Source organism: Lissotriton vulgaris, chromosome 2_1 (genome assembly GCF_964263255.1).
Source record: "Lissotriton vulgaris chromosome 2_1, aLisVul1.2, whole genome shotgun sequence".
NCBI classification, from domain to species: domain Eukaryota; kingdom Metazoa; phylum Chordata; class Amphibia; order Caudata; family Salamandridae; genus Lissotriton; species Lissotriton vulgaris.
In genome coordinates this window covers 711,376,529-711,399,257 of record NC_141687.1, presented here as the reverse complement: position 1 = coordinate 711,399,257, position 22,729 = coordinate 711,376,529, and the positions used below count along the sequence as shown (strand labels likewise).

The 22,729-nt window shown below is 46.6% G+C and overlaps 1 protein-coding gene across 5 annotated transcripts in view; it reads right to left on the bottom strand.

Annotated features, from left to right (window-relative positions):
* The window catches only part of SBF2 (SET binding factor 2), a 2,158,806-nt gene that overhangs the window by 495,623 nt on the left and 1,640,454 nt on the right, over positions 1-22,729 (bottom strand). For 3 of the 5 annotated variants that reach the window (XM_086955960.1, XM_086955962.1, XM_086955964.1), the window contains one exon: positions 3,580-3,764. In XM_086955960.1, coding sequence (XP_086812086.1) covers positions 3,580-3,764 — 185 coding nt within the window. Of the gene's footprint in view, positions 1-3,579; positions 3,765-5,475; positions 5,551-22,729 lie in introns of all 5 variants that reach the window. The other 2 variants (XM_086955965.1, XM_086955963.1) reach the window with 1 other exon arrangement.

The window sequence follows — 22,729 nt, the reverse complement described above, 5'->3', positions numbered from 1 at the left end:
TGTGAATTTTTATTAGTGAAAAATATTGTCACCCTTTCTTTCCTGTAAAATGTTGTAAAGAAATTATTGAATCCCACTCAGATACAATTATTTTTGACTATTAACTCAAAATATATACAATTCAGATTAACATATTTTCCCAGCATCAGTGATTCTTACAGCCTCAATTTGAATTCAGTACATGACTACTGGATTCCAGAATATTTTTACTCTCATAGCGACCTTTAATAATGCTGTTCTGCAAGTCAGCAATATATTTTTAAAACAATGGCTCTAATCTGGCAGCAAAATTGTTGTAATGACTATGACATCAATCTATAAGAGTGATATAGATATGCAACTAATGCATGGGGTTGCATCCCTCCATGGTTTTGAAATCAACTAATATGTGTGACTCACATCTTTCCAGTGGGCTATTTCTAGACAGACTTTTGTTGTATAAAAACATAAAATAAGGACTGTGAATGCAGTCCTTTGACCTAGGAGCACCATTTATAAAAATGGTCATGGTCCTATACCAGAAACCATCTGCGAGAATTGAAATCAATTGCTCCCTTTCCCAGCCACTCACCCTTCAACAAGGCAGGAGACAAGGCTGCCCACTTTCGTCTTCACCTATTTCTTTTTAGCATTATAACCCCTCTTACAGGATATAAAACAAAACACCGAAATCACCAGGATAGGCTTTAAAAACAAACAGGTTCAATTAACTGCGTATGTGGATGATATCTGAATTGTAACAGAAAATCCGGGATCCTCAATCAAAGCCCTTATGCACACCATTAGAACATACTCTGAACATTCAGGTTATAAACTAAACAGAGACAAATCAGAAGTAAAGCCATTACATATTCACTGAACAAAAGAGGTCTTGGGGTCATTCGGACTGTCATGGTAACCTCGATACATAAAATACCTGGGAATTGAATTCGGGAATAACATACTAGACACAATACACCACAATGAATACACTACACTAGATAAAATAAAAAAACTATTAGACAAATGGTCCCCCAAATTTATCACTTGGTGGGGCAGGATCAAAACAATAAAAACGATGATCACCCCGTTAGTAAATTACCCCATCGCTATGCTCTCCCTCTTATTATCAGAAGACTTCCCCCCACAATCTAGACAAACTGATCTCAAAATTCATCTGGCAGGGTAAGAAAGCTAGAATAGCCCAAAAAACACTCAGGCTTGACATATCCCTGGGTGGTGTTAACCTGGCTAACTTTAAAGACTACCAAACTGCCTTTTCAGCAAAGCAGGGCTCCTACTGGCTCTACCCTCCCAATAACTACACCCCAGTGTGGCCTGAAGTAGAAAAGGCCATTTTAAACAATCTAATTCCACTCACCCTATAAACCTCCAAAACAACCAAGGTTTTAATTAATCATGCATAATAAATGTCTTCTTCTTCTTACTATTAACTTCCAACACAACCAAGTTGGATAGATCAAAATATATATTTAAAACAAAAACATCCATCTTAAAACTAGATAAGAAACTCCCAACAAGTATAAGATACTCAAACCTTGCATCTCTGTGGAATAATCACAACATTAAATACAATGGTAAGTCCATATTTTTTCAGTTATGGATGAATAAAAGTATTTTCTTCCCACAACAACTAGACCGTTCAACATACCCTATAACCTTCTTGGAACGCCAAAATACATACAACCTTGATAAAATGGAATTCTATAATTTCCCGAAAAATCAGAGTGGCCATCTCCAAATCAAAACCGCAAAGAGCAAGCCCATCTCTCCCTAGCTTCAGTCTGAAAATTAATAGTTTGGGTCATCAAGTGTCCCACATATATAAACTCTTACACCCTAAATCCTTGAACTTAAACAAAAAACTATAATCATTCTGGGAACAACCATCTTTTTAGCCCAATGACTGAGACACAATGGGTTCAAATCTGGAAATCACTTAAATATCAAAAAATGTCTCCAGTTCCGTCACAAACAAAGCTATGGCTCATCCATAAGGCATACTGGACACCAACACACCTACCTGCACAACATATTCTTTTAGAACCCACTTGTTGAAACTGTAAAGAAGAAGCAGGTGATGTAGCTTATTTCATCCTCCACTGCAAAGCTTTGTCCACCTTTTGGGACAGAGTGGTCGCATTTTTATCTAGCTTATTTAACTGCCATTTAAAAAAGATTTTGCTTCCTTGATTGCAGGTTTTCTTATCACGGACTTAGAAAACCAACGAACAAGGCGTAAATGGACCTTTTACTCACATCAGCAATAAAAATAGGCCTAAACAACTGGAAGAACACACACAAGGCCCCGTTTAATTGTTAGATTAACTAGATCACGCATATTAGGGGCGCAGACAATATCTCTCTCCAACATTCACCGTGGAAAACTCCAAATAGACACATCTGGGACAGGTTGGACAGCTATGTTGCCTCAAACAAACCACACTAAACCACCATACGTGCAAAACACTAATTCATACAAGCGCCAACACGTTTACTTCACATAGATACACCTGTAGCCAGTGGTGTCTCTTTCTCTAAGAACTGCTCACAATCATAAACCGCAACCCTGCACAATGTACGACTAATGGGCAATGAGTACAAGATATGTAAAGTAATGGCTCCTCCCTCTCACTCTCATCTCACTCTCTCTCTTTTCACTTTCTTTAATTATTTATTTGTGTATCAATTTTTAGCTGGATAAGTCATCTGAACCAACCACATTCTACGGACTGCTGTGTGACTCCACGTTACATGATTTTAGGCCACGTTATGTATTATTGTTTATCTTATGTATCATTTATGTACATTTTGTTATCTCAAAAGTCAAATAAAAAAAACTTTAAAATAAAAATATACAATAAATAGGGGCTAAAACTTTAGAAAATTCCTCATAAAATGTTGCTAAATATCTGTTTTGATGTTTTAAATGGTTGGCTGCAATATGCACCTCAGTGAGCAGGAGGGTGGCTACCTATTGTGCCTGCCTCAGTATGCGTAATAGTGGGATTATAACAATTCTCAAACCAATAATAATCACAGTCATTGTACTCGTTTTCTCACAACATTTTCTTTATTATAGAGTTTACCTTCCTAATATCCTCTATTTCTTTGAGTCTACAAACGAAATGCTTTCCATTTTCCATCAGCTCTTGCATACAATAACTCTTTTCACTGATCTCATATCCAATAAATGGTTGAACTCATTCATCTTTCAGCATCTTAGAAACTCACAAGGATGAGCAGCAGGATACGGTTTCTACAGTTAACTAGGTCATCGAAAAGCAGTCCTTAATTTAGCTGGTGCGTACTGAATTCATCCACAGAAAAGCACTTGCACATACTGTGAAAGCAAGTCCATGGTTGTTTAAACTCTAAAGGTGATCCCTACATTTCTCTAAGCACAAGTGCCACATCAAAGAGTAACAGGAAGCTGCCCACAGTCACAGAGCACAAGACAAAGGATTATATTTTTAATTAATCAAATATAGGGAAAGTTGTAATCATAATATCACATACTACAAATTCAACCCACTATACCTTTCATGTATCACAGGCATTTTATGGAGACAAACTTACCCTTAATTGAGATTTTTCCCCAAAAATGTAAAGGGCAGCTTGGCGCTTGAGGAGGTGGTTTTGAAAAGAAGCACTGTCCGTCACAGAGGATGAGTGATCTCTTCCCGCAAGTCTTGCCCCCACGTCAACATGAGGAGTAGGAGAGCTAATAAACCGATTGCTTGAACGAAGACTGGCCCAAACACCTGGACGTTTTTGTGTAAAGAAAAAATGTTAGGTCACATCACGTAACTTTTTAACTCCATTTTGTTTAACTTCTACATAATGAAGTTTTATACAAATATCATTTTCAGAGATATCCAATCAAATAAACATGCTTACGTGAACGTATTAAGCATTTAACACTTCACAAGTAACATAAAAACAACCGCAAAACATTTTTCATAATAAAGGCTAAAACAATACAGTACACCAAAAATGAAAAACACATTAAAACATTCTAAATCTAAAATGTTTAATTAAAAAATAGAAATATACAAAAATTCAGATTACAACTAAGAAGTGTGTCAGTCATGTAAGTTTATAAATGAAATGTTGAGACTAATTTCGAATCATGAAGTTACATGCATATGAATTAGGGTGAATGGTGATGGAATTCTATCATGAGATCCCTCAACTTGGCTGCTTGTATAAATTATATATTATAAAACATGCACTATTTTACTTAACAATATGGCAAAACCACATCTTTTCTGTCTTTAAATGAGCATGGGTAATAAAAGAAAGTATTAACCCTTGCAGTCTTTTTGTTTTTGTCAATTTTACTGCATGTTACCTACCAGTTATAGTTTAGTTTTTTTATATTAATGTAGGTAGAGACCCATCATTACCCAACGACAAAATGGGATACACCTTATCACAATTTCAATTCACCTATGCTTCACGATCAGTGTACCTTTGTGTTTTCCATCACTCTCTCATATGAACTCCTTATGCGTCACTGAGAACCCCGCCTCTCTTCCTGCTCTTGCAATCTTAAAATTAAATCACCTTTCATTTTGTTGCAATATGGACTGAGTGACTCGAATGTGTACTGATAATTGTTATTCATTATTAAAAAAAATATAAATACATCCTTACTGACATTCCCTATCTAAATTCAAACTATTAAAGGTTCTCATTTTAGGGTGAAAAGTTGTCTTTTTAATACACACCTTAAACATACTATCTAAAACCAGTCCTGTATCCCAGGCAATATTATCTGCCGAAATAACATGGCACCGGGAAATCAAAGGTGCTGTCTAGTTTGCCCATCTACTCCAAATTTTCATTGCAGATTTGGCATAATAATGTGGGTTCCTCCATGGACAGTTTGACTCAAACTGTTTCTGCCATGCACTATTAGCAGTTTAAAGGTTACACAAGTTCATGTTAACTGAGGACAGTTAGGCCTGTCAACCTCCTAGTATGCCCCTTTTCTTGTCTGCTTGCTTACTTTGCCACTATATTCCCATCTAGGACAAGGAGGAGACGGGCAACTATGCGAGTCCATTGTGTCTCCACCCAAAGTACACATTCTTGAGACAGTAAACTCCATCTGGTTCTTAGTGACATGTGCATTCCCCACCCCCTTTTCTGTAAGATCCAAAAAAACATTAGGGGTTCTACACATTTAAATACTGTATCAGGAGGATGATTTTTTACCCATTGATGGGTGGATAAAAACATGGTATTTGTTACAGTAAATTTGACAATAACAAAGCTTACTTAATGTGCATAGGCTCACCCTACAGTTAGAACATCACTATTGTGCAGGTAGCACGAACAGCCTAGCTGTGGCTACCTCCACATACTGTAATGAAGGGTCACATGGTTCACAAATGGTCCATTACATTGTCAAATGGCAGAATGGTGATACGTTGTTCGAGATGACGGAGTCATGAAATATATCAGTACCTTGATGGTGGACTCCTCCCTTAGCTGTTGACTTTGGATTGGAATGAGGGAAAAATCTATCTCTGTACCCGAGTACTGTCAGAGTAAAGTAGAGAGAGATGAAAGAAGGGATAGCATATTGGAGTCAAGGTTGTTATATGAAAGTGAACAGGAAAAAAGTACTTTGAAGCAAACAATGAAAGGCATTATTAATTGTGCTAGAAATATATCCTGTCCTTCCTCTGTGATGCACCTGCTCACACAAATATCTTGTGCAGTGTTTATAATACTATAAAACAAAGGTGAAGTAATGTGTATTAAAACCTGCATCATTTAAAATGTGTCAACATTATAAATTATAGAAGCTTTGAATTTTTCATAGTTTTACATTTTCTTAATGCATAAAAAGATTTCAGACTTTCACAACTTCAGAAGGGTCTAATTTATTTCAATCTTTCTAGTTTGAATATTATTTAAAACAAATGTGCATTCAGCAGCTCTAGAGCATCCTTTCTGACCTCTCGAAAATAAATTAAATTAAATTACAGCTCCTGATAAAGGGTAACAAATGTATTTCTATAAGGTTGTCACTACTGCCGTTTTAAATGTACACAACATTTGAACTCTGCAATGCTTGAAATGCACCCACAGCATTTAATCCTGCTTTGAGAAAAACAGCCATTAAATCAATGCAATTCCAACCTGAGAAAGATCTTATCATATATAGCTCTACTTTCATATACTAAATTATTATTATATTTCTAGAGAGCACTGTTAGCATGGAAGGTGTCCTGGCACTAATGCACAAGTTACTACTTGTGTAACGATATATCTGTAAGAGACATTAGTAAGTGATAGATTCCTTACCATAGTATATCCTCAGGCATCAGACTGGATCCGGAAAGCTTTCGTCAGCAGTAACCCTGGCGCGTCGATAGGCGTCGTCGTAAGGCTCCGCGTGCGTAGCATTCGCTGAGATGACGTCACTGGAGCTACTTAGACGCGCCCACGCAAACCGACGTCAGTTCTGTACACAACTTTCTGCTACAGGAACGCAGAGCCATGTAAGATACTGACCACTGGTGCATAGAAACTAGGGGCCGAAAGGATGACCTTAACCCCAGTAATCAGTTCGCAGAACGGGGAGATGGGTGGGGCGGTAAGGAATATATCACTAACTAATGTCTCTTACAGATATATAGTTACACAAGTAATAACTTGTGCATCTGAATGAGACATGTTAGTGATAGATGATTCCTTACCTTAGAATGGGACCCCAGCAATACCAACCCTGGTGGTGAGTCTGGGAATAAGATTACACCAGAGAGTCACGGAGAACAGAACGGCCAAAGAAGCCGTCCCTTCGGACCTGACTGACAAGGCAATAATACTTTGTAAAGGTGTGCAGTGAAGCCCATGTGGCAGCATGACAAGATGTCCTGCAAGGGGACACCACGTCCCAATGCCGTAGTGGCGACTGTTGCCCTGGTAGGATGGGCTTGCAGCCCCACCGGAGGTTCCTTTTTAGCCATAGAAGAACAGGCCTTGATGCACAAGACGACCCAGCAGGAGATAGTCTCTTGTGAACAGCCCGGCCTTTCTTGGCACCTGCGTAGCCAACAAAGAGCTGGTCATCCAGCCGGAATGCTTGTGTGCGATTCAGGTCAAAGGAGATCACACGTTTTGGGTCCAGATGTTCGAGCATCTCTTCCACTCAGGCGGAAAGACCAGAAGTAAGGATGAGTGCCAAGCACAACCGTGTCCGGATGAACCGACAGAAAAGGAGGCTAACAAGAAAGAGCCTGAAGCTCACTCACTCTCCTGGCAGAGGTGGCAGTCACCAGGAAGGCAGTTTTCAAAGTCAGAAGACGTAAGGGACAATTGTGAAGCGGCTCAAAGGGAGCGCACATAAGATAGATCAAAACAAGATTCAAGCCCCACTGAGGCATAATGAAAGGAACAGGAGGGAACATATGCGTAATGCCTTTTAAGATTCTCTGTACAACAGGAGACTTGAAAAGAGAAGGCTGATCTGGAAGCCTCAGAAAGGCTTAAATGGCCGAAAGGTAGCCCTTGATAGTGCCCAGAGCAGAGCCCTGATGGGCCAGAGAAAGAAGGAACAAAAGGACCTTAGAAAGAGGGACAGAACGGGGATCCACAGTCTTGGCTGCGCACCATGGCACAAATTTGTTCCAACTGAAGGCGTATACCGATTTAGTGGAGGGACGCCTGGCTGCCAGAATGACATCATAGACTTCGGGAGGCAAGTCAAATGGAATCAACTGTCGCCGCTCAATCTCCACGCATGTAGGTGGAGGCTGGGCAGGTTCAGGTGGAGAACCGTCCCCTGCTGCTGCGACAGAAGATCCTCCCGCAGAGGCAGTCGGATCGGGGTATCCAGGCTCATAATGAGAAGTTCGGGATACCAAACTCTTCGAGCCCAGTCCGGAGCCACAAGGATGGCTTGGGCCCGGTTGCGTCTGATCTTCTTTAGAACTCTGGGCAGAAGTGGTAGAGGCGGAAAGGCGTACAACAGACCGCAACTCCACTCGCGACGAAAAGCGTTGCCGGGCGAGTGCCGCATTGGAAGTTCCAACGCGCAGAACTGATGACATTGCGCGTTCTCTTCGGTGGCGAATAGATCTTACCAAGGCTCTACCCACTGTTGAAAGAGACCTTGAGCCACCTCAGAGAAAAGACGCCATTTGTGATCCATCAGACACCGGTGGCTGGGTTCGTCCACCCTGGCGTTCAAAGAACCAGCCAGGTGTTGAACCGTCAAGGAAATGCCATGACGTTCCAGCCATGTCCAGAGGCGCAGAGCCTCCTGACATAGGGTTCACGATCCCACCCTGCTCTGTTTGTAGCAATACCACATGGCGGTGGTGTTGTCCGTGAACACCTACACTACTTTCTCCCTGACAGAAGGGAAGAATTACTTCAGTGCAAGAAGAATCGCCCGAAGCTCCAGAAGGTTGATATGGAGCCGGGACTACGCCGGAGACCAGAGGCCTTGATCTCAGCCTCTCCCATGTGGCCGCCCCATCCCTGGAGGGACGCATCTGTCACCACTGTGTGCTCCGGTTGGGGAAGGGAGAGGGATCTGCTGCTGACCCAATGCTGATTCGTGAGCCACCACTGCAATTGTTGTGCAGCGCCCTCCGAGATCTGGACGCAATCGGACAGGTTTCCCTGGTGCTGCGCCCACTGGAACTTCAGGTCCCACTGCAGAGTCCCCATATGCCACCTGGCATGGGTGGTCAGCAGGATGCAGGAGGCCATGAGTCCCAGCAGCCTCAAGTTCTTCCTGACCGAAACCCAGAAAAAGAGTTGAAAGATCGGAATCATTTCCTGAATGTCGAGGACTCGCTGTTTGGGAGGATAAACGCGAAACTGCGCTGTGTCCAGAATCGCTCCAATGCAGAGGAGCTTCTGAGAGGGGATCAGGTGCGATTTTGACATGTTGATGGAAAATCCCAGCAAATGCAGGAGGTCGGCCGTAGTCTGGAGGTGGGAGACGACTGTTTGAGGTGATTCGCCTTGAACAACCAGTTGTCGAGATAGGGGGAAGGCTGAAACCCCTGATCTACGCAGATGAACTGCGACCATCGCCATCACTTTTGTGAACACCCGAGAGACGCTGGTAAGGCCAAAGGGGAGCACGGTGAACTGAAAATGCTCCTGGCCCACCGTGAATTGCAGGCAACGTGATGGGCCGGCAGGACGGGAATATGAAAATAAGCATCCTGCAGGTCCAGTGCCACCATCCAGTCTTGAGGGTCAAGCGCAGACAAGACCTGAGCCAGAGTGAGCATCTTGAACTTCTCCTTCTGGAGGAAGCGACTGAGGGTTCTGATGTCTAAGATAGGACGCAGGCCTTTGTCCTTCTTGGGCACCAGAAAGTAGCGGGAATGGCAACCACAAACTACTTCTGGCAGAGGTACCCTCTCAATAGCTCTCATAGCAAAAGCATTTATGTTTAAACTTAGAAAAACCCTGTTCCTTATCCAGAGTACTCATAAAAAATATATATTTGGTCACTACCCTTGTCCTTCTTTGGAACCAAGAAGTAGTGGGAGTAACAACCACGACCTACTTCTGGCATCGGAACGCGCTCAATGGTTCCCTTGGCCAAGAGGGCCGCGACTTCCTGTTGGAGAAGTGCCAAATGAGCCCCCGACATGCAGTGGAACTGCGGTGGCATGGCTGGGGGGGTAGACTCGAAGGGGAGGGGGTAGCCCCTTTGAAGAATCTCCAGAACCCACCTGTCTGATGTAATGGTGCGCCAGTGGGGGAGGTGATGAAGAATCCTGCCACCCACTGGCGTCTGCTGGGCCTGAAACACCAGACTAGGAAGGTGTGGAGGCACTGGCAGCAGGGGTGTTGGTGGACTGACCCGCACGCTGGCCTCGTGACCCTCCTCTGCGAGCCCCACCGCCGCGGCTGTGCTGGGACTGTTGCTGTGCAGGCTTGTTCTGAAAGGAAAATTGTTTGCACGCCTCTCCTGGAGCTTCAAAAGGAACGAAAGTTGGAAGTGGAAGGAGTACGTGCAGCCGTAAGACCTAAAGACTTGGCGATTCCTTAAAACGCTCCAATGTGGAATCTGCTTTATCACCAAAGAGGCGGGTGCCATCGAAGGGCATGTCTATCAAAGTATTCTGGACATCTGCAGAAAAGCCAGTCATCCTCAACCAGGCATGACGACGTAACGCCACCTTTGTAGAAATCGCCCTACCCAGCGAATCAGCGGTATCAAGACCACAACTTATAGTGAAGTTGGCCGCATCTCTGCACTCCATAAGAGCTCGCGAGCCTCCTCTGGACACTGAGGTAGCACCTGCTCAACTGCATCCCATACAGAATGGGAATAGCGGCCCAAGAGACAGGCAGTGTTTACAGACCGCAGTCCAGAACTTGTGGAAGAATACATCTTCTTGCCAAGCTGCTCCAATTTCTTGGATTACTCGTCTGGTGGAGCAGAAGGAAATGCACCCGGGGACATGGAGGCCTGAACCACCAAACTTTCAGGTGTGGGGTGCTGGTTGAGGAAGGCAGGGTCGCCCGGACCCGGGCGATGACGTCGACCCACACCCTTATCCATAGGAGCCCCTGAGTCGGGCCGGGACCAAGTGACCAAAAGTACATCAGAAAGTGCCTCATTAAACGGCAACAGCGGTTCTGTAGAAGAAGTAGCTGGCTGCAGCACTTCAGTCAGTAGGTTGGTCAAGACAGCCTCTGAAGGGAGCTCGAGGTCAAGAGCCTCGGCCGCCCTACGAAGCACCGTGGAAAAAGAACCACTCTCCTCCATAGTAGCTGAAGGAGATGGTGAACAAGGCGCCAGAGTGTAATCCAGGCCACCGGCCTCTGCCTCCTCATCCCAATCGGGGACGGACGCGCACTGTGCTGTGAGAGGTTCTTCAAACCCTTCCCAATCCTCGCCTTCCTGCACGAGGGGACGAGGACATGGGTGAATAAAAAGGTAAAAGCCCCCCATTGGCGTAGGTATCGGCGCCGGAAGACATCCCTCCGGCCCCGTGACCACGTCGGAAAAGAAGTCGATGCTGGTGTTGGCCAGCGACGCCTGCATCGGCGTCGGGGACGTCGATGTCGGTGGGGGCCGTACGGGGTCCACCGGAAAGAACGGGGAGCCCTGGCCAGAGCCATGTAGGCATCTGGGCGTTGATGTCGGGGTCGGAGCCGGCGACGTTGAGGAACGCGGAACAGTGGGGCCCGCGGAGCCCGAAGGCGATCCGACGGGGCTGCACAGGGCCAAAGATGCGTGCCATTGCAGACACGAACTCTTGCAATTTGGCTGGAGTCGCCGATGGACCTGGGAAAGGTGGGTAAGCCAACGGTAACTGCTCAGGCTCCGTCTGACCCGCGGGAGCGGTATCACCTGTCTCCTCAGCCGCGTCCCACGACCGGCGAGGGGATGACGAAGAGCGACGACGCTTCTTCGACTTTTTGTGCTTCGCCTTACCTGACTGAGTGCGAAGACTTCGAATGACGTGCTTGCTCCGCGACCGGGCCCTCGACCTCCAAGGAGACCGGGACTTGAAACGACGTGGGGCAGAGTACCGGGCCTCCAGCCACTTTCGGGAATGCTCCCGCAAAGTTTTTCGGGCCATGGCTTGGCAATGGGAACATGACTCGGTGTCATGTTCACGCCCCAGTCAGAAGAGATACTCACGGTGCGGGTCCGTCAGCGACATCGTGCGCGGACTGGCCTCACAAAGCTTGAAACCAGGCATTCCTATGCACCAGGAGTAAGTTTAACTTACAATTTAATCAAACAAACACTTTAGTCAACAAGTTGATGGGGTACCGCTCTCTCCGGATCTGCGCTTGCTGGTGCGGAAAAAGAAAGAACTAACGTCAGCGCGCGTAGGCGCGTCTAAGTTGCTCCAGTGACATCAACTCGGCGAACACGACGCTAGCGACGCACGTGGAGCCGTACGACGACGCCTATCGACGAGCAGGGGTACTGCTGACGAAAGCGTTCCGGATTCAGTCTGATGCCTGAGCATATTCGAAGGTAAGGAATCTATCACTAACGTGTCTCTTTTAGATAGTTGCTGGCAGTAGTATATGATGCAGGTTAGTGGTTATTGTTTATAAAGCTAGTTTTGGGGCTTTATTGAACTTGAAAAATCAGAGTTAAAATGAAGAGGCAACCTGTTATCGAGTGATTTTTTATACTACATATATTGCATTTTTGAAAAAATACATCAATTGACTTCTGCATTGATACAGCCAGTCTCCATAACATGATCTCCCCATCAATGTATACATTAGTGGCGGCTCCTTCGCTATGGAGGAGGAGCTCTACTGCTTTTAAACAGTGAGAAGAAGAAACATAAAATGATAATAACTTTAAGTTATTATTATTTTATGCTTCTTGTCCTGCTTTGAGGGTGGGCGGGGCTGCTGTGTTCTCGGAGCAGGGCTGGGGAGGAATGGTTTGTCCACTCCTAAGTGCGCAATGACTGTTTGGTAGGCCCTCTCGTTCCATCCAAACCAGTCCTTTCCCGTGCCCCAAGGAATGTGTGACTACATGCAGTTTGGGGAGCACATAAAACCTAGTTTTCCATTAATTGTCCATGCAGGGGAGGAATCGCATACTGAATTATGTTGGCGACTGGCCAGTCCCACACCTGACTGGACTCTAACCTTCTCAACCCTGTTTCAAAAAGATAACAAAGATAACTGAAAGACAATGCACAGCTCTTTATAAAACCTATAAATAAACACATTTTAATTATGCGTCAAGTACCAATGAAACTTCACAACGTGTTCCAAGTTAGGACTGACTACTCAAGAAGTTACCTTCCACTACTGCTGTGGTGAGGGACCTTTTCTGTAGCACAGATGCCATGACCTAAGGCTTGTCAGAATGTATCTATCTGTGACATATTTCAAATAGGCAGAAGTATGGATCTCTCAGTCATGCACCTTGAAACTAGGGGGGCTGAGGTTTAGATCTTGATTTCCAATGGAGAAAAGACTCCCTTCTGGCAGACAGAGTAATTTTAGATTAGTGATGCACAATGTGGTGTGGCCACAACATCTGTGCTCACACCTTATATTGAATCCTGGTTCGAACAGGAAGGCCTTAAAAATTAGAAATTATTTTATTTAGTACTAGACAACTACAACTGTTTTTGTAATAGAACTCAGTTGTAGGGCTTCCTAATAAAGTTAAAATTGAACAAATGTGGGTAGATGTATTCCTTGTTTAAAGATACTAGGAGATGGGAGGAGGAGCCAAGCTCGCGACCGTGATGGCCGCACTGTAGCTCGGCTCCGTCAACCTTCCTGCCTGAAGCGCATATCCTGTACCTCATCCTGCCCCGAGGAGACACACTCGACAAGATATGGGAAGGTGAAACACTGCTCGCACTTACCGTCTGTCCAGGGGGCTCCTGTGTGCAGCGGATCTGGAGTTGTGCCCTTGCTTGTTCCGGAGCCTCCGCGGCGTGCAGGCCGGGGACTCGCCTGTGACGGTCGGCCGGAGTGGGGTGTCGGCGCCGGCCCCCGGTGGAGGAGAGGGGTCGGCTGAAGAGGCCGTTGTGCGGTTGTGCCGGTGGCGACTGACCGGGCCCGGTCTGGCGGCCCGGGGGTCCTGTGGCAGGGCGCGGCCCGCCTCGGACGGGGGTAGACCGTGCTGGAGGCTTGTCCCCCCTTTGTTGTTTTGTCCGGCCATCTTGAAGCCCATCGCCCGGATTCGGCGGGCAGCCCCCTTGGGACGGTGGCGCTGGTGGCCCCCGTTTTTTGTTGGCCCTTCTTTCTGCACCAAGATTGCCATTACTGGGGCTCGAGGAGACTCCAGCGGTGGGCCTTGCTTGAGAGCCCATTCCAGAAGTTGAGGCGCGGAGAGTCACGGCTGCACTTGCAAGATGGCTGCCGGCGCCCTGGGTCCCGGACCTGCTCGGGCGGCGAACTTGGATTGTTGAAATGCACGATGGCTGAGGCTTGTGGGCATGAGCCCACGATTGGTGATGTCCTTGCCGCCCTATGTTCTTTACGTGCGGCCATGGCCTTCAACGCTGTTGTCCAAGATAGCGGTTCTGCCGCCATGCCTGTTGGACCGTCCCTCATGGACGCGGCTCGACTGGTGGTGTGTGCTGCTTTGCCCCCCCGGCTGCTGCGAAGAGTGCTGCCACCGTGCATTTGCAAGACTGTTTGTCTACGGCCCAAATCTCCAGGAAGTTTCGATTGTGGCGGGCATAAGCGAGGGCCCCACGTCGGAGCCCGCCTACGCCGGTCTGGCTGGGGAGCTCGGCGGATGCTCGACTCGAACTGTTTTGGCGAGGTCCCGCGACTGCCCTGCGGGGGAGACCTCGCTTTTTTGGGCGGCGGGACCCCTCCCAGACTGTTTGCTGCTCCTGATGTTGCTATTTGAAAGTCTGGTCTGCCGCAGCCACTGCTTGCTTTGCTGTTTGAGACTGGGGTCCTCTGGTTTACACCCTTGGCCTGACTTGTTTCGATCCTGTGTACACTCCATGCCAAACTGTTTGCTGCCTAATACTTTATTGCGCACGAAAGCTATGATCAGGAGAGGACAGGGGTAAGACAGACTTGCCTTGGCTGACTACTGGTTAATGTATGGAGACGAGGACTGCCCTCAGCTGTGGCAATATGGCCGATTCCTTTTCCTGATACTGGAGGTTGTGTCGCTCTCGCTTCGATGTGGGTTTCAGTTGTGTTAAGGCGGGGGGTAGGAGCTGAATGTTCGACTGCAGATCTCCTCTGCCACTGGATCCTTTTCCCCCCCTCCTTTTTCTTTTGTCTGTTGTGTTTCTTTTCTCACTTTCTGATCTTTCTATATTTCGGGTTCCAATTAGGGCAACAGGCACGCTGCTGGGGGGGTAGGCCGTAGCCTTCTGCAGGGGTGCAGGGTGGGGTGGGAGGGATGGGGGTCTTTCTATTGTTCGTTTTTCTTTTAGTTCTATGGCTCTTCTGTATCCCTTTATCGAGACGCTGTGTCTGCGCGTGTCTTCCATGGAGTGTTAGCTGGTAGTGAAGGGGATGACTTCCCCGCTTCCACGATATTGATTGCACATATATTATGTCTTACACGCCTTGACCCCATAGCGGGTCCGTCAGTCCTGCGTGCTTTATTCGCCGTGGGGCGCGTGCAGTGGCGCTGCGTTCTTTCTTTCCCTCTTTCTAATATTCTTTTCTCTACCCCTCCCTTCTTTTTCTCTTTCTTTGGGTTAGTATAGTGGATGGCTATCTTTACGTTGCTGATCTGATTCCTCTGACTTGTATCAGCACGCTTTCAGGTGGTGATGGGTGTGTGGTGGGCTGTGGTGGGAACTGATCTGAGGCGGGCGTCTATAAGTTGATTCCTGTCAATCGCTGCTGTTATTCCCATTTATCAATGCCCCTTTGTATTGATGCTTTAAAAGTAACCCGCCATGGGAATTCGGATGTCAAAAGTTGCAACTGATCCTGCTATACTCCCTATTATAATATAAAATTAACCTTCTTTAATCCTGCTCCTAGCAGTTATATTTAGTCTTTTAATGTTTGATTGTTTGCCTGTACAATACTGGGCGACTGCCGGGGAACTTCAATGTTGACTCACGTGCGTTTATAATGTGTCGTGGCCGGCCTGATTGGTAGTAGGCCCGTATATGTATGCCTCTATTTGCACAATAAAGGTTTTAAAAAAAAAAAGATACTAGGAGATAATCTGTACAACAGTCACTGACATATATCCCTTTCATCTTAAATCGTTGCCAGTTTGTCTTCTGAAATATGCCTTCTATTTACTCTTCGGTCTGGCATTGTTATGGTGCCTAGCATTTTTAATAAAGCCTAGTTGATATAGAAGATAAGGCTGAGCAACCATTTTATATATAGAGAAGTATCCCGTAATGGACAAGGGGAGTGACGTCCAGAACCCGAGATTACAGGTCTGACACTCCAAATAAATTTGGATGTACCAATCCCATGCTCTTTGTGGGTACCCTGTCACATAGACTCTGAGGTATTTGAAGCCTTTTCTTAGGTCAGAGGCTCATTGCAAAGCCAGAGCAGTGCAATCTATGAAATAAACAGAGGATTTGGCCCTGTTGATGGCGAGTCCAGACAATCTACCAACAATTTGGAGAATCTGGAGAACCCAAGGTCCAGATTTCTGTGGTTCACAAAAAAATACAAGGACATCATCAGTGTATAAAGCTATCCTGTTGGAAGTACCCGAAGCCCATTTCAGGCCTCTGACCAGTGCGCCAAAACTTAGCCATCCCATGAGAGTTCAATTGCAATGGCAAATGATAAGGACAACAAAGGGCTCCCCTGCCTCGTCCCCCTTCTTCAAGGGAATAAGTCGGAGAAGGAGCCTCCCACTCTTACCCATGCAGTCAAGTCAGTATACAGTAATCAGACCTAATGGATACATTTGGGCTCGAAATTCCTTTCACCTAAAAAGCAAAGCAAGCAGCCCCAATGGACTGAGTCAAAGGCCTAGTGAAGGTCAACTAGAAGGATAGCATTCGCCCCAGGTATTCTATTTACCAAGGGCAGCACATTGTAGACTCAACATATATTATGGCTGGTGGCCCGAAGGGGCATGAAATCTGATTAGTATGAGTGGCCCAGGGCGAGTGTAAACCAAATCAAACAATCGGCCAGTGCCTTGGTGTAAATTTAACTTCAATATTCAAGAGAAAGATGGGGCGCTAGGAGGAGCAATGATCAAGTGGATGGCCGGGCTTAGGGAAAACACGATTTTAGACACCCGGAAATTAGGATGGGGTGCCTCTGGGCTATGATCAAGATCTTAAAGTAGTGGATGGAGTATTTGAGCCTTGTATGTTTTTAAAAAAAATCAGCTGGTTACCTTTGAGGCCTGGGGTTGTACCAGAACAAATAGAGTCAATGGCACTGCTAGTTCTTCCCTCGTAATGTCTCCCTCAATTGAATTTCTACCTGCCGTCATCAGGGGAGTTCGTAAGGGGGGGAGGAGTAGGAAGGTCTGCTACAAATTCCCACAGGGCGGACCTGTCCGCCGGTGGTTGGGATTATAAGTCTATAATAGGAGATGAAGCATTGTGCTATGTCTGTGTCACCGATCCTTCCGTTACCCTCTGTATCTGAAACATAGGCGATGATCTTGCAACAGGTAGTGTTAGTGCAAAGCCAGTCCAGTGTTCTTCTCACCTAATCTCCACAGGTGTTCTTGCCTCATTTCTCTTCTACCTGTTTTTGGAAGATGAGGGCCAACTGAAAAGTCATGCATTGCCTACCTGAGGCTCATAGGAAAACGTAGTCCATGCATTAGTCACATTCCCACTGGACTACGCAAACAGCCTTTACCTGGGGCCACCGTCTTATTTACTGCGCAGCCTCCAACTTATCCAAAATGCCACAGCAAGGCAAATCAGGTGGGTGCCTATGCGCCACCATATTTCGCTGAATTTGAGGTAAATTCACTGGCTTCCTATTACTAGAAGGATCGAATTTAAAGCTCTGACCCTAGTCTTTAGGGCCACCAGAAACCTGGGGCCAGTGTACCTCCAGGAAAGACTGCAGCTGTACCAACCAAATCGGGTCTTGAGATTCAACAACCATCGACTCTTGACAGTCCCACGTTATTGCAAAGAGAGATCGGGCAGCAGATCTTTTATGGTGCAGTCAGCTAAACTTTGGAACACCCTCCCTATCCATCTGCATCTACTCGAATCAGAATTCCGGAAAGCCTTAAAGACCTGTTTTTTTAGGCTGTAACCTATGCCCATCCCGCCTACCACAAGATTGTCTGGTAGAGCTGGGACACCTCCGTCAAGGTAGCTGAGCGCTTTAGAAACTTCACATACATTCACTCATTTAGGAGTGCCTGCCGGAGGACTGCCTGTCTACTTAAGGAATCCCTAAGAGTGTAAGGCAAGCTGAACACTCCAAACTGCCTTTAATTCTAGGATATGAGTCCCGGAGGTTAACCACCTCCTGTTGCTGTCATCTACAAGTACCTGTGAGATGGCTAATAATGTGCCCTCGTACAGTGGCTTTCAAGTGCCTCCCAGAGTGTAGTTGCAATCTTAACTGAGAACTTTATTGCTAAAAGATATTGTTCCATGGTTTTCAGGACATACATCTTGGTCTCTGCCTCTTGCAGCCATTAGGCATTCAGGTGCCACTCTGTTTGTGGCCCTCCTGGGCCCAGTCACAACCGCAATTCCTCCAGGGAATGGTCAGACGAACCTATGCACACCCCTCCACCCTGTGTGACTTAGAGCACAGCTAAAGAAAGTAATCTAGTAGAGAGAACATTTGTGTGCTCCAGAAAAAAAGTGTAGCAGCAGGATGTAGAGCCCTCTGCCAGACCCATTGCCTCCAGAAATCTGGCCTGGGTGACAATGTCACGGGGCTTTTCTCCCATCTCCCTGGACCAGGCTCCAGTCAATTATCCCACTTAGATGTCCACCCTGTATCAAGGGTCCCTTCGGAAATTGCGCCACCAGTGCCCAGTTGACTCCATTGTGAGAGGTGGAGGGGGCATATGCACTGATAGAAGAAATGGGTCAAACAGGAGCCCCAATGTTGCCACATACCTGTCCTGATTATTGTACCAAACATGTGTGGCCTTCAGGGGCAAATGGCTGCAAATCATTATGGCCACACCCCTGTGACCGCCCTCACATACTCAAGTGAAACACCTATGAGTGGTACATCCAAGACAAAAAGGGACATCTGGTGCCCATCAAGTGCATTTCCTGAAGGAGGAGAATGTCAGCGGAAAAGCATTTGGCCACTCTCCATTTCACACCTCTTAACTGGATCTACGAGACCATTAAGATTTCAAGTCAGCAGGCGAATATGGCCTCCCAGCCCTGTATTTGTCTGGTCAGCCATGTGGGAGAGTGTGCGCAGGAGCAGAGATCAGAAAAAGAGCAAAAGTTCTGGAGGTAGGCCACATCTGTCAAAGATCACTCTAGCACTATGATGGATCATCAAAACACAGAGTAAGTTAAGTACATAAATTGGTCACCAGCCTTCAGTCATTGGTTACGGAGATAGAGGTTTTGTGTCTACAGCCTCAGGCTTCATAGATGCTGAATGATGAAGCCTTGGGCTGCCTGAAGGGCTATCTGTGGAGTAGTGTCACCTCTGAGCTCCTGGGAACACTGTGACAGTTGCCTGCATCCGCGATCACCCCCGGTTCTTTCGTTGCCTCACAACGGAAGTTTGGCCTCTCCTCCAGCAATTTCCATGTGGCCTCCAGTGTGTAGAAGAAAGGGGTTTTGTTCTGAAAGTTTACCTTTAAGTGGGCTGGAAAGAGCAACCTATATTGTAGTTGCATCACCCAGAAGTTTTGTTTGACCACTGAGAAGCTCCAGCATTGTTGCTGAACTATCAGCATATAGTCCTGAAAGATCATGAATCAAGTAGAATTATAGGGCAAGGCCTCGTATTTTCAGGAGGACTTAAGGATTGTGTCCCGCTCCCCAAAATGGAATGTGTGGGCAATAATAGGGCATGGAGGGGCACCTGGATGGGGTTTTAGGGCTAAGGACCTACAGGCCCACTCTACAACGAAGCAGGCCGAGCTCTCCCCTTTAGGAACCCAGATCTTCAGCCAGGTCACAACAAACTGAGTGGGGACGTTCGCTCTAGCACACCCACAATCCTCATATTGTTTTGGCAAGAGCATCACTCCGAGTCTTCAACTCTTGTCTCCAGTTGATATATAGTCTTTAGAAGCCTTGATACAGAATTTTGCAAAGTTTAAAGAGTCCTCAGACTCTGATATTTGTCCTTCCGCCTACGTGACCCTCACTGACAGTCTTGCTATGATAATGAAACATCTACTTTTCCAGGAAGATCATGAATCTTGGATGGCTTGCAGAATACAGGCCGGTTGATTAGGAGGTTCACTGGCTGGCGGAGGAGGTTTCCTGTCTGGGACAGTAGTGGGTCTGGTAAACTTGTCGATGCACCCCTGGGAGGCATAGCCCCCTTCTGTTTTTCTTCCCACATACGAATGTAGGGGAAATCTCCTCCCTCTCCAGATGTCCCCAATTATTAACAGCCTTCAGTAAACTTCTACTTGATTACTTATGCCTACCAACTCTCATGGGGTAGGCCTTCAACCAGGACTCTCCAGTCATATCTGACCTGGGCTTTTCTTTCAATCTGACTCCAGGGATACCCCATTTCCTTACAGTCAGTCTCAAGGCCTCGCACCAGGAATTTCTTGGCCTTTCTCTCTTCCTTTACACTTGAGGGTTCCAGGTCAGGTCAGGACAGGTCAGTTTTGATGCGGGCTTGCTGAGTGTACGACCTATCCAGCTCTAGCATCTTTTCATGATTTCTTCATGAGCAGGGAGCTGGAAATTCTACTGTTACAGGGCAATGTTGCTGATGGTGTTCGGCAAAGGATTTGAAGGATTTTCCCTAGACAGGTGCTGATGTAAACTAAGGTATACAAAAAAGTAATGAATGAATACTCAGCTCGAACCTATTGTTATTTTCCACACCATGCCACCCCAGTATAGACTCAGTCATGGAAATCAGCCTTGATCCTGCTAAAAGGGAACAGTCCAATTCAAACTGCCAAGCCAGGTCCTCAACGAAATGGAACACAAGCAACCCAGGACCAATTTTGCCCTAGTTGGGTCTCATCAGTCAGGTATAGACTAGTTTCAGTGACAATGTGCATGGTTTAGTATACTACATCTGTGCAGAGTCCACAGAGGAACAAGTCAGTCACCGCCAAACCCAGCAATAAACATGTTTCAGAGAGGTCCCGACCAACCCCACCAGCAGTGGGGCAACAGAGGGAAATGTCTCCTAGGCGGAAACTACCAAAGCTTCAGCGCATCGGACCTCAGGTTGCCCCTGCCGCTGTCACGCGGGGCCACACCCTGCCCTGGCCAAATCAACTGTGGCCTTCTAACTCTCTCCACATTAGGCTAGCAGTTAGGCAGCGATGGAAATGCGCTACACCACCCCCAAAGCAGGTCCTCCATGACAGCCACAGCAGGCAAACAAATTCCCGGCTGCGGATCATTGTTGCGGCGAGGTCCCAGTGGTCCACTCCAATGCAGCCCCACCTCAGAAAGGCCAATGTGCTTTACTTACTCAACAGGGTCTCAGCAGTGGGCCCTCTTCTGGCCCCTCACGGTAAGGCAAGTCCAGTGGCTGGGACCTCCAGCAGTACCTTTGCAGCAATTGCAGCAGGCAGGTAAATTTCAAGCCGCAAGACTGTGGCTAGCTCACATGTTAGCCTTATCTTAGCCGGCCCACGCGTTCTCTCGGATCACCAGGGTGAGGCTGCACTGATTGTTTGGGCTCTTCTCCAGCTGTATTCAGGGAGAGAGCAAAATGGATGGAGTGGAGCACCAGTTTGCCTTCTCCCGATGTCTGTGTCATCTTTGGGTGCCATACAGTTCAGCTCCTGGTCTATGCTGCCACCAGCAGCGTCAAGGCTGATGATTCACATACAGCCTTCTGGTAATTATGGCAAACTAGTGACCTGCAGAGATGCACACCATTCCGAACCCAATGTGTCTCTGATATTGATGGATTAGAGGTAGAGTACAGGCAGAGCTCAGTGGAGAGCGGCTGCCATGTTCGGGATCATGGCCCCCCCAATTCCGCGACTTTTGAATAGAAACAATTGCAGTACCTCGTTAACAAAGCATCTGAGGAGCGAAAAATCACACTAGGAAATCCTGTAGGACAGAGTGGGTAAAAAGTCAATAATACCTTGAAAAGGTGCAAGTGTACGCCCAAGTAGCAGTCTGGCGAAAGATCAGCAACGGAACACCTCAGGCCATGGCTTTTTTGGCAAGCCTTGGCTTTCGTACAGTGAGTCCATAGGCCCACAGGAGGCTTCTTCATCGCCACATTGATCTATCTAGATAAGGTCCTTTACTGAACTACTTCCTCCATCAATAGTGGTAAGCCCCACAAAAAGCTGGCCATCCACGCAGTATACCTTGGATTTATGAACATAATTGCTAAAGGCTCTCTTTAAGTCCAACCGATGAAGTCTCTCCTGCTTCTTAGAGCAATGTGGTGGAGAAAAGACATGTACTTCCCGACATGGAAAGGCAATGCCACCTTCACCAGAGCGGATGCCAGAGTCTGAAGTACCAGCTCGCCCCAAAAGGAGGACGGTATATGATAGTTGAGCTGACAGCGTCTTTAGTTCACTAATATGACAACGCCAAGTAATCACAATGAGGAAGACAGTCATAAGGGTTAGAAGCCTCAAAGAACTGTTCATGGGTACAAAAGATGTCGACAATAACACTGTAGGAGCCAAATTGAGGTCCCACTGCAGTAAAACGAAGGGTAGCAGGAGGAATCATACATGGAAGTCCTTTAAAAACAAAGCACTACCAGAGACTTAAATAGAAAGAGCTGATCAGGAAAACACTGAGGTAGTGAAGGCCGAAAAATAACCTTTAAAGGCCAAAGACAAGCTAAACAGAAGTACATCAGAAAGTTTAGCCTGCAGCGGACTGACCCAAAGGCCCTTGCACCAGGCCACATACTTTGCCTACTGCTCAGAAAAGATCAACTTTGTGAACAAAACAGAGAGAAACCAAGATAACATCAGCTTATTCCTCAGGTAGGTCAAACTGGCACAGCTGATTCTGATGAATCTCCACGCATGAATTGTGGAGGTTCAGGAGTAGAACCCTGCTCTGTTGTTCAGAGAGCATATCCTTCCAAAGTGTAAAAGGGAGCAGGGGGCAGACTTAACATGTCGGCGTACAACACTGTCCGAGCTTAGTCTGGGGTTATCAGGATCAGT